The sequence below is a fragment of the Argentina silus genome, assembly GCF_951799395.1.
Source record: "Argentina silus genome assembly, chromosome: 21".
Taxonomy (NCBI): Eukaryota; Metazoa; Chordata; class Actinopteri; order Argentiniformes; family Argentinidae; genus Argentina; species Argentina silus.
Window position 1 is genome coordinate 3,258,663 of NC_139675.1, and position 12,500 is coordinate 3,271,162.

At 53.0% G+C, this 12,500-nt stretch overlaps 2 protein-coding genes across 2 annotated transcripts in view; one reads left to right on the forward strand and one right to left on the reverse strand.

Moving 5' to 3' along the window:
- Positions 1 to 1,753, reverse strand: part of LOC310820956 (leucine-rich repeat LGI family member 2-like) — a gene marked incomplete at both ends in the record, with an annotated part of 6,036 nt that extends 4,283 nt beyond the window's left edge. Inside the window, 4 exons of the mRNA XM_083692800.1 lie at positions 206 to 277; positions 578 to 649; positions 1,225 to 1,296; positions 1,575 to 1,753. Coding sequence (XP_083548926.1) covers positions 206 to 277; positions 578 to 649; positions 1,225 to 1,296; positions 1,575 to 1,753 — 395 coding nt within the window. The remainder of the gene's footprint in view (positions 1 to 205; positions 278 to 577; positions 650 to 1,224; positions 1,297 to 1,574) is intronic.
- Positions 1,754 to 7,451: 5,698 nt separating this feature from the next.
- LOC310820957 (uncharacterized protein C4orf54-like) lies at positions 7,452 to 12,179 on the forward strand (the record flags this gene model as incomplete). Its single annotated transcript, XM_083692801.1, has 1 exon — positions 7,452 to 12,179. The coding sequence occupies one exon, from the start codon at positions 7,452 to 7,454 to the stop codon at positions 12,177 to 12,179; it is 4,728 nt and encodes a 1,575-aa protein (XP_083548927.1).
- Positions 12,180 to 12,500: the final 321 nt, after the last annotated feature.

Consider the following 12,500-nt stretch of genomic DNA (forward strand, 5'->3'; position numbering starts at 1 on the left):
AGAAATCGGAGGACGGGCTCATTGTCATGCATGTAACGGAATGAGGAATGGTATCACATGTGTTTGATACCATTCCTCATTCCATTCCATGCATTACAATGAGCCCGTCCTCCGATTTCTACCTCCGCCAGCCTCCCCTGGCTGATGGAGGGAAGAGAGATGGAGAGTCGGAGGAGGGTGGAGGTGGAGGAGTCATGAGACTTACAGGTGTGTGATGTCCCTGAGGCCTCGAAGGGCATTCCTGGACAGTGTCTCTATCTTGTTGCCCTCAATGAAGCTGGGAGGGAGAGTGGGCAGAGGTTAGGTTGGGCTGGAACACACCCAGTACACACACACACAACTCATATCTCTATCTCTATACGGATCACACACACACACACACACACACACACACACACACACACACACACACACACACACACACACACACACACACACACACACACACACAGAACCAATATCTCTATGTGGACCACTCACACACACAGAACAGTATCTCTGCATGAACCACACACACACACACACACACACACACACACACACACACACACACACACACACACACACACACACTCACAGGTACTCCAGATGAGGAAGGCCCGAGAAGGCATCGTCTCTGATGGTCGTCAGGGAGTTGGAATTGAGAAGCCTGTAGAGAACCACACACACACACACATATTGATTTGTCGATAATGGACCTAAAGGCCTGTGTGTGTGTGTGTGTGTGTGTGTGTGTGTGTGTGTCTGTGTCTGTGTGTGTGTGTGTGTGTGTGTGTGTGTGTCTGTGTGTGTGTGTGTGTGTGTGTGTGTGTGTGTGAGTGTGTGTGTGTGTGTGTGTGTGTGTGTGTGTCTGTGTGTGTGTGTGTGTGTGTGTGTGTGTGTGTGTGTGTGTGTGTGTGTGTGTGTGTACTTAAGTCAAGTCAGATAGAAATGGTTGTCTATATAACCAACAGTCAGTTAAAATATCACTCTCCTCCACCTCTCCACCCCTCCACCCCTCTCACGGTGTATGCAGTCAAACAGAGTATGTAGCGGAGGTGGTTGTGATCCATGCTGTGGCCCTGTAGCCCTGTCTGAGACAACTCAAGAGTCTCATTCGGACCTTGAGGATATCCTCTTGGCCTAGTGGTAGACACTTGGGTCTTCCGCGTGGAAGACCCGCATTGGAACCCCGCCTGTCACCCATACTTATACTTAGAGCCGAAGCTAAGAGGGTTTACTCACAGGAGCTGAAGAGAAGGCATGAGAGAGAACATGGCCTCCGTGATTTCTGACAAGGTTCCATTTACGATGCTCCTGTAGTAGAAACACACACACACGCACACACAAACACATACACGCACACACAAACACGTACACACACACAATACATTATCATTGACAAAGTGACGTCAGTTAGACCACTAATCTGCCAAGGTTTACTCAAACACTCCACAGAAACTCATAGCCAAAAGCTGTCACCTTGAAATTGTTCCAAACTAAAGTCATGTCTTTGATGATCATGTCCTAGTGGTAAATATCAAAATATCAAGATAACTGCGGGGTGTTTAATAAAGACAAGAACACCTACTCACAGAGAGTTTATGTCATTCGGGATAGTGCGCGGAATCTGTGTCGCTCCGACGCAGATCATGGACTCCTTCGAACACGAGCATCCTGAAGGACATTTGAAAATCCGTTTAGATTGAACGGTTAAACCGAGAAACAGCACCAACAGACTGGCCAACGATACACGATGCTTTGTGGCCGACATATCAATGATTGAAAATGTATGACAAACGGCAGGGATCGACTTCGACGCAGACTGCCTCCCTGACCGCTCCGAGCAGACAAATGCAGCACAATGGAAATACTGACTCTAGCACTTTCCGCTGCAGATTCCTTTCCGTTACGCTAGCGACTTTATCTACGATCTACTCTAACTCCTCATCTATCTACGATCTACTCTAACTCCTCATCTATCTACGACCTCATCTATCTACGATCTACTCTAACTCCTCATCCGAAAGGCTTCCTTCCTTGTCGAGTGAAATATGTATTTAAATTATTTTAAATGTTTTAGAAAAAACTTTTGTTAATGATAGCCGTTCATTGTCCATTTAACCATTTCGGTGATCGAGGGAAAAGTCAAGTCTAAAAAAAACCCAACCGCTGAGTTGAGTGACGTTTCTGCGTTCGATAAGATTCCGACGAAAATGTGTGTTCAGCACCGCGGACAGCGCCAGACAGCCGGCGGGGATGGGTTAGCCGTGGGCGGGTATTCACAAACTGCAACCTCGCCAGGGACGAGCTGGTCTGGACTGTACTGCCTTTCGATTAAGTAAACTAAAGAATGTACAGTATTCAATAAACCCCCAGGCGAGCTTGTATACACACACACACACACACACACACACACACAGTTATTTCATGACCTGTGTGATTGCGTAAGGCAGTGGAGGACTGAAGAGAGTGATGCATTCATTAAACATCCATATGACCCACAGGGCCAAGACGCTGTATAGACAACAACAACAACAACAACAACAACAACAACGTCTATCAACTCTGTTACACTGTCAACACCTGAGACCCTAGCCCAGGTGGTGTCAGCAGGGAGACCAACAGAGGTAGAAATCCGAGGATGGGCTCATTGTAATGTATGGGATGTACTGAATGAGGAATGTGTTTAATACCGGTCCTCATTCCGTTCCTGCATTGTGATGAGCCCGTCCTCCGATTTCTACCTCCGCCAGCCTCCGCTACCAGGGAGGGAGCTGAAACACACTGTGTATATGTGTGTTATGTATTCGTAATTATTGATTTTGTATTTATAAAGCTCTTCTAGACACACAGAGTGCTAAAGGCAGCCTATAGCATCCTCTTAGTAGTATGGTTAGCATCATTCATCTCCTCATTTAGGACTGGCAGGGCAGATTACTGGCAGCGTGGTGTGTGTGTGTGTGCGTGCGTGTGTGTGTGTGCGCGTGCGGGTGGGTGTGTACGTGTGTGTGTGTGTGCGTGTGCATGTGCGCGTGTGTGTGTGCGTGTGTGTATGTGTGTTTACTGTAAGTGGGGTGATAGCGTAGTTGTGCTGACCGGTGCTGAGCTGTCACAGGAAGCTGACACTGCCTGGCTCTCCAACAGAGGAGAGGAGAGGAGAGGGGAGGGGAGAGGAGAGGAGAGGAGAGGAGAGGAGAGGAGAGGAGAGGAGAGGGGAGGCGAAGGGAGGAGAGGAGAGGGGAGGGGAGGGGAGCTGTCCCATAGCCTAGTCTCACAACACCCTGCTACACCCCTACACAGCACCGGAGCTCTCTATCGAGGCTGTTGTTGCTCATATGCTCATGTGAACCACTAGAGGGTGGCAGAGCACTAGGCTGGGTAAGACAGACAGACAGGCTGGGTAACAGACAAACAGGCTGGGTAACAGACAGACAGACAGGCTGGGTAAGACAGACAGACAGGCTGGGTAACAGACAAACAGGCTGGGTAACAGACAGACAGACAGGCTGGGTAACAGACAGACAGACAGACTGGGTAACAGACAGACAGACAGGCTGGGTAAAAGACAGACAGACAGACAGGGTAACAGACAGACAGACAGGCTGGGTAACAGACAGACAGACAGGCTGGGTAACAGACAGACAGGCTGGGTAACAGACAGACAGACAGACTGGGTAACAGACAGACAGACAGACTGGGTAACAGATAGACAGACAGGCCGGGTAACAGACAGACAGACAGAGAAGCAGAGTGTATAGATACATGTCTACCATTATGACTATATACACCATCTAATAGTACACACTTTACTTTACACACTACAGGGTCAAGAACCAGGCTTAGAGCGTGATAGATAACATGATTTCCCTGAAAGCCATAATGTCTGATTTGTAATAAACAATGTCTTCTCCACTGGGGATGTATTTGATTAACATATGACTGAGACGCATAATGAGATTTTTCTTTTCGTTTTCGTTTTTCAGTTATCAAGTATTCTTTACTGTACAAGTGATTCATCATTACTTGACCTTTTGAACTTTGAACCTATCAACGTCATGGTAAGAACCTGGGCTGTGTGACCTTTGGCTGCTGCTCAATGCTCTGTAGCAGGTGTTACAACACTCACACCTCACACACACACACACACACACACACACACACACAGGGCTCTCTTGTACTCTGAGGGTGTGTGTGTGTCCGCCCACCCCTAGCGCTGGGCCAGACAGTTTGATGTGGTCAGGTTCTGGTTTTACGACGGTATGTGGGGTTGTGGTCGATCTGCTCCCAAGTTCTCAGAACTGGTGTTTGGTTTTGCCTACCGGGTCATGTTCATGCCAGAGGTGACTGCGGACGCTTCAGCTGTGTGTGCTGCTGCCCCGAGGCATCCAGCAGGGGAGGCTGGCAGAGGTAGAAATTAGAGGACGGGCTCATTGTAATGCTTGGAACGGAATGAGGAATGGTATCAAACATGCAGTGTGTGTGTGTGTGTGTGTGTGTGTGTGTGTGTGTGTGTGTTGTGTGTGTGTGAGTGAGAGAGAGAGAAGGAGAGAGAGAGAAGGAGAGAGAGATCGAGTAAGACAGATAGAGTAAGAGAGAGAGAGTAAGAGAAGCGAAAGAAAGAGAGAGAGAGAGAGTGAAAGAAAGGAACAGAGTGAGAGTTTAAAGGTCTTCACAGGGAGAGTTTGTGCGTTTGATTAATGGAGGTTATGATTTAACACCTGCTGTTTGAATATGGTAACTGATCTGCAGGGGCTTGAGAGAGAGGGGGAGAGAAGGAGAGAGAGGGAGGTAGAGGGGAGAGAGAGAGAGACGGGCGTCCCCAGTTTAAATAGACGCCTAAATTTATCAGCTTTGTAGAGGTCATTTAAACCTGTATGAGCAAATGTTAAGGGCGAAGAGAGGAAGAGAGGGAGAGAGGGAGGAGGGAGAGAGGGAGAGAGGGAGAGAGGGAGGGAGGGAGAGAGGGAGGGAGGGAGGAGGGAGAGAGGGAGGGAGGGAGAGAGGGAGGAGGGAGAGAGGGAGGGAGGGGTGAGAGAGAGAGAGAGAGAGAGGAAGAGAGGGAGAGAGGAAGAGAGGGAGAGAGGGAGGAGGGAGGAGGGAGAGAGGGAGGGAGGGGTGAGAGAGAGGGAGGGAGAGAGGGAGGAGGGAGAGAGGGAGGGAGGGAGAGAGGGAGGAAGGAGAGAGTGAGAGAGAGAGAGGGAGGGAGGGAGGGAGGGAGGGAGGGAGGGAGGGGTGAGAGAGAGAGAGAGAGAGAGAGAGAGAGAAGAAAGGAGCAGGGGGAGTGACATCAGCTGACCCTGGGACCCTCCCACATGGACGTCAGCTGCCTGTACAGTAAAATCCCCCCCCCCCCCCCCCCCCCATCCTCCGACAACAACAACAACAACAACAGCAAATAATACTGGACGTCCTTTAGCTTCAGTAGCCCGGTATACTACAGGGCCAAACGGACAGCACACACACATGCATGCACACACACACACACACACGCACACACACACACACAGACACACACGCACACACACAGACACACACACCACTCCTGGCTCTGTGTATTTGTCTCTCTATTAAGAGTGTGCAGCTGTCATGATCGTGGGTGGAGCATTGATAACATTCAGCTGTCAACAAATATTTTAAGTCTAGTGTATTTGGAGCTACCGCGCAAGGCTGCTTGGTCTAACGCCAGGTCTCTCTCTCTCTCTCTCTCTCTCTCTCTCTCTCTCTCTCTCTCTCTCTCTCTCTCTCTCTCTCTCTCTCTCTCTCTCTCTCTCTCTCTCCTCTCTCTCTCTCTCTCTCTCTCTCTCTCTCTCTCTCTCTCTCTCTTTTCTTTGTCATGGACACCGTGATGTCAGAACTAATAATGACACCGTTTAGTCACGGAGTCGGCTGCAGCACAGTAGGAACCAGTGCTCACTGGTCTTCAGAGGGGGGGGGGGGGCATTGATCAATGTCATGGCCCTGAAATGATAAGTTAACCGTAATTGCTAAAAGACGGGATATTCATCACAGGTCTGTAATTTAAGCTACGGTAGCAAATATCGTTGTATTGATAAGGGCCCATCAAATCAGAGATTTGAAGCCCGCCGATAACTGGGGGAAAACACTGAAATAAATCGCTTTTTGCGCATTTTCATGTAGTAAGAAAGAAACAGAAAAAGATAGGGAGACAGAGAGAATGATCGTTCGCTCAAAGTTGTCACCCACAAAGGAGGCGGAGCTGTTCTTCTTAGAAAGGTGCTGAAACCTCAAACGCCCTCCTTCTGTTCCTCTTCTATTCCACGTCCTAAATTGCGCTTTGACTAGCCGACCAAACGACGCAATATTTAAGCCTTTTCCGATGGATGTCGACACTGTTCAACTTCGTAAAGTTTTTAGCCAACTGTAAATAATATTTATATTTGTATTTGTGCACAATATATGCTATATTTAACTGTTATACAAGCCAAGTAAGACTAACCGTGTGTGTGGAGAGGAGAGGTGTGTGTGTGTGTGTGTGTGTGTGTGTGTGTGTGTGTGTGTGTGTGTGTGTGTGTGCGTGTGTGTGCGTGCTGCGTGCGCGTGAAGGCACTGAAACGAAACGTCTGTTTATACAAAAAAAACATTAAAATAGTGCATCTTTCATGTCCTCATCTTTACTAAAATATTGTCTACAATCTAATGCGAGTGTTTAAGGCAATATCAAGCGTCAACAAAATATCAAACTGTAAAAAACGTTTTGGATATTTACAGTAGCCTACACTTCTGAGGTCTACCAAACACTTCAATCCACCGGCATATAATACCGTAGCTATTCGGCCATCGCGCTTAATTTATTGTCACTGGCACAGGGAGGGGGATCATGTTTACGCGCATTCCGCACGGCTCGATAAATCCACTCGGTTTTCATTCCATGCTGACTCTCAGCTCCCACCATCGATTGTGCCCCCGCGCGCTCCACCGACCACCGAGACCACCGTTCCTAGGAGAGAATGTTTATAAAAGTGTGTTGTTCGCGCACACTGTGGAAAGTTTGACACAGTGTGTGTGTGTGTGTGTGTGTGTGTGTGTGTGTGTGTGTGTGTGTGTGTGTGTGTGCTTTCAGTGTAGCGGACATGTCTTCCGTGATCAGACTCGAGCGTCATACACACAACTGTCGTCGCGGGGAGGACGTCCCCAGTGCGCTCGCACGGCCGTCTGTGCTGTAGACACTCGAGAGGGCAGGGGGGGATTCCGGACTCACTCTCTCTCTCTTACTCTCTCTCTCTCTCTCTCTCTAACACTCTCGCTCTCTCTCTCTCTCTCTAACACACACACACACACACACACACACACACACACACACTCACTCTCTCTCTCTCTCTGCCCCCTCCTCCTCCTCCTCGTCCTCCTCCTCCCTCTCCCCCAGTCTCTCAAGCGCGCAGAGTTTTCCGTCCCGTGTCGGGGTAACATCGTTAACAACAGAGACCGTCTGCCGGTAAGAAAACGGACAAATGGAAGCAGTGGAGAAAACTCTCATTTACCGTGAGGACGACCCCGGACTTTATAAGAAACTGCTCCCCGGCGCCAAGGACAAGGACACGCGCCATTCCGAGGCTACACGCGACGAGTCCAACTACGTGGATCTGGGCGACTCGCCCGATATGAAATCAGAGGGCACCAAGACCGTGAAAGTGACTTTTACCGGCGAGGGGAACCAGCTCGCGGTGTTCAAATGCAACAGTGATACCTCGGGAGACCGGAGTCCCGGAGGTCGCGAGCTCGACGACAATGTGGATAATATGTATTCGAAGGACAACTGGGCAGACACCGGGCCCGTGTCCGACGGACCTCCGTTGGTTCCCAACTTTGAAAATGGCGAGACGACAGGACTCCAAACCGACGTCCCGCCGCGTGCTTACAGCCCCCAGCAGGTCCCTAGCGAGAGCGAGGAGCTCCGGTATACCGACATGTATCTGAACAGCGCGACGGAGTCTGACGAGGCCGCGAGCGTGGTCATGTCAGAGTCGGACCAGTGCGCGCCGGACACGGTGGAGGACGAATCGCACTACATCACGACGCACGAGATACAATTGACCGAGCTGGACCATGACGTCGACTACGATTTCGGACGGGGCACCCGTTGGGATATCGAGGACGATAATCTGGTTTATTCGTTTGTGGATTATGCCTCTTTCGAAAGCGACGCCACCGCGGAGGGAAGGTTGATCCTGCAGGGACGGAGGCAGAGGAGCAACAGCAGCAAGGCGCAGTCTCATAACGCGCACCAACGCGCCGCTGCGGACGCCGCCGCTGCAGTGGTCAGCATGGAGCTCGAGAGCGATTCGGACAAATGCGCAAGCTCAGACGAAAGCATGTGCAAACACCAAAACGGTAGTAGTGGGAATCCGGCGGGACAAATTCACCTGTCAATCAAGACCTCCTCGCGAGCCATTAACGAATCTAACAATATCCTAGAGAACGATAACATTTGCTACCGCAGCAAGAGCGTGGGGGACCGGCAGGGCCACTTCTTCTTCGGCAGTAGTGACGCTCGAGCCGAGGCCCTGATGTGCGACAGAGTCCCGTGCTTTATCCCCGCGCCTGGGCGGCAACACCTGGCCACCAAACTACGCGGCAAAGACATCAACGAATATTCCAGCGGCGGGTCCAGTTCGATTAGTGAACTGGATGATGCTGATAAGGAGGTGCGCAATTTAACCGCTAAATCGTTCCGGAGTCTGGCCTGCCCTTATTTCGATGCTATCAATCTGAGCACCTCCAGCGACTCCTCAATGTCAGAATACGGGCTCGGATTAAACAAATGGTCCGCTTTTGTGGATCTGAAATACGGCAACATGTCCAACGTGTCGCAGGGGAGAGAGCAGAGCCTCATCGCTCACAAGAGTTCCACCGCCATGTTCGAGATGAGCAAGAACACGGATTATAAAGCCATGAGGTCAAAGGGCACGGCCGAAGGGAGCGGGCACGCGCCCCAGACTAAGAAGGTGTCGAGTCCGCGTCACGCGTCTTCTTCCAGCCAGCAGATAGAACTATCAGGCGCGTTCCAACCGGGCCGGAGTGAGGTCATAACTTTAACGGAGACGTTGAATTTTCGTTGCAATGTAGAAGCGGGGTTACCTGAGCTCGGGAGGCGTCCAAAATGTTCGGAAAATGCGCGCGGATTACGTTCCACGGTGGATGAGGTTACCGGGCCCGTGCCAGCGAGGCCGGGGTGCGAGGCGGGCCAGCCCGGTGACGTAGGGGACAACATGGAGGACACACACAAGAAGGCCATCTTCGCCTCGAGCCTTTTGAAAAATGTAATTTCCAAAAAGATGCAGTTGGAGCACGAGCGCAAGATGGAGCGGGGGGAGATCCGGGACAGATACCCGGCGCAGGCGCACGCGCAGTCCCAGTCTCCCTGCTTCCCAAGCAAGGACCCAGACGTTGGGAAAGAGAGGGGCGCGGGAAGAGGCGTGCACCGGCAGACCTCGGAAAGCGGCTCGGGCTTCACGAGTAACTCTGCGGATGAATCGGGGGCGGCGGACAGCAGACCTGCCTCCTGCGAACCCACGAGGGAGCGGAGAGGCAGCTGTGACGCACTGGCACCAGAGAGCTTCCAGCCCGCTGCTGAAACGGGCTTTGATGTGAAAAGGGACACCGGGGAGCCCACGAGAGGCGCGCTCGGCCGGAGCCAGAACAGCGCGTTCAAGTCGTGGAGAGACGGGGAGCTCGAGCCGCAGAAGGAGGAGATGGACACGCGGGGGAGGGAGACAGGCGCAGCCGCAGCAGCTGGGAGAAGCAAGCTGACTAAACTGTCTCAACTGTTTGTTCCGAGTTCACAGCTGCTCTCGAAAGACACGGAGGCGGGAGGAGGGGTGTCCAAGAGAATCGCCGCTACCGGAGAACCGGTGGAACACTGGGAAAGCGGGGACAGAAAGCTGGGCACCGATAACAACGCGCGCGCCACAGTGGGTACGGGAGGATACGGGAGAGGGTCGAAGGCACCCGAGATCAAAATATGCCTGAGGAGCGTGAAAGAAAACAAAGGCAATCCTTTAAATATTGCCAACTTGTTAACCCCTAATATAGGTCCTCACTCTGCGCATCCGTTAAAGGCACAATGCCCGATAATGCACGGTGCCGTGGCGGATAAAGTGCCACACTTTACAGTCAGGGACATCAGGGACAACAAGTGGAGGTTTCAAACGCCGATTCATCATGTGAGGGACGTGCGCAAGCTCGTTAAAAGCTCATACCGTTTTGTCTCACTGGATAACGGCGAGAGTAAATGTCCGGTCACCCCCGCTGCCGCCGCGGCTGAATTACGCGAAGACAATAAAGCAACTAAAAAAGAGCCCGATAAGAATCCCTCCCCCAGTCCTATTATCATAAAATGCCACTCTGTAAAAACCAATAGCAGTGTTTTAAACCAACGCGCACACGTGGCTGATGCGCCAAAACGCAGGCCAACGGAGAGTGACAGATCATCACCATCCAAACCATCATCAGAATACGCCAGAAACGAACCCACGTCGCCACACCGGGCAACGGGTCGAACGGCACCCGTGTTCGCCAAACAGTCCAACCCCGATCAGCCCGACCCTCACCCGAACCCTGAGACAAAAACGGCGAAACAGAGGCAGGAAAAAACAACCGACGCGGCAGGTGAACGTAAACCGGAGTCAAAAGTCCCTAAACAGGCGGCGTTAGAGAAGCTGAAGGCTGCGGTGAAAACGATGGAACAGCTGTACATTTTTGACAGGAACGAGTGGAAGCGCAAAACCCAGGCGCCTCGGCCAATCACGGACAGCCATGTCTTGTCTCTCATCGCGAGTGAGGAGCAGGGCGGCGGCGGTAGCGGCAGCGGCAGAGCGGAGCTGGAAGAGTTTCTTAGCTCAGCGGCAGGTTGTGATCGGTTGACAAGCTCGGACACACACAGTGATAAGTTCCCTCCCCTGTCAGACACAAGCCCCAGTCAGGAGGAACGGGTCATACACGTCCCGTACGCAGAGGAGGCGTTTCAGACGCAGGCGCAGCAGCACAGTCAACAGTTCAGTAACCAAAGCGTGTTTCACGTCGGGCGCAGTGAGAAGCTAACGGTCGCCAATGACGCGTCACTAACCTGTCCTCCGTCTCAAGCCCCGTTAAAACCCCGTGGAGCCCCCCTGTCGCTGAAGATATTCCCCCCAAAACGAGCTGCGGTGGACAGGGTCAGGTTGAAAGCCAGTCCCACAGAGAGCCATGCCTCCCTCCCTCAGGCCTGCCAACCAGGCAACACAGACTCTGAGAACTACCTGACCATGCCTGTGGGGGTGGGGGTGGGGGCAGGGGTGGGGGTGACGGGGGTTTCCAGGTGTGGCAGTGAGACCAAACTACCCGCTCTAACAACGGTCGCTAGGCCCCACCCTCCTGGAGTCAGTCTCCTCGCCTGCGGAGGTCAACCCAGGGTCAGCATGGAGACGGGCTCCCCAAACACGCTCCCTCCAACCACTGCCACCATCTACCACCACCGCCGGCCAGCGTTGCCAACGGCAACAGCGGCCATGACGGGGGGAGTGGTCCCCCAGCAGCAGCCGCAGGTGTTCTGTTTCTCATCGGGGGGGGGCAAGCCCGACCCCCCCAGCCCCGCCCCCAGCCCCACCCCCAGCCAGAGGAAGATGCTTCTGGACCCAATCACGGGACACTTCTACCTGGTAGACACGCCCCTCGCCCTCCCCGCCATCAGACGCCTGTATGACCCAGAGACGGGACACTTTCTGGATGTCCCCGTCACCGTCCCCCAGACGCCCGCCCCCCCGGTCTCCCCCGTCCCTCCGGTCCCCCTGTCTGTCCCCCCCCTGGCCCTTCCCCCTGGAGCCTACGCCGCCTCCGCACCCACCTACATGATCTACCCAGGCTTCCTGTCCCCGCCCCCCCTCCTGCCCGGCCCCGCCCTCAGCCTGGCGCCACCACACCCGGAGGCTGGAGGGGGGAAGGCAGCAGCAGGGGGGCGGGCCCAGCAGGAGGGGGTGGCAGAGAGCCCATATTACAGCGCCACAGGGGGGCGTGTCCACGCCACTCTACCGATGCCGGTGACCCTGGGGAAGGTGGGCGGGGGGCGGGGAGCCATGGCGACGGCAGCGACGGACAGGAAGCCGGTCATCAGCATCACATCTCAGCAGCAGCAAGGTCCGAGGATCGTGGCCCCGCCCTCCTTCGATGGGACCACCATGAGCTTTGTGGTCGAGCATCGATAACCAGCAGCTAGGGGGCGGAGCCTCTGCTGACCACGTGAGTCTCATCTCCTCTGTCTACTTGACATGTATATATACTAAGCCTGGTCCTGGACGCAATCGCCACAACACTGTCAACCGGGCTCCCTTATAAGACAACCTCTCTCTCTCTCTCTCTCTCTCTCTCTCTCTCTCTCTCTGGGGGCATGGTTCTGGGCAGGACTGGTGTCCTTGTTACATCAGCTGAACTGGGTTGAGGTTCTGACAGGACAGGACCGGTTGTTACATCATACACTAAGAATCCAGCTATACATATTCCGATTAGCAGGCTTGAGTTATCCTCAA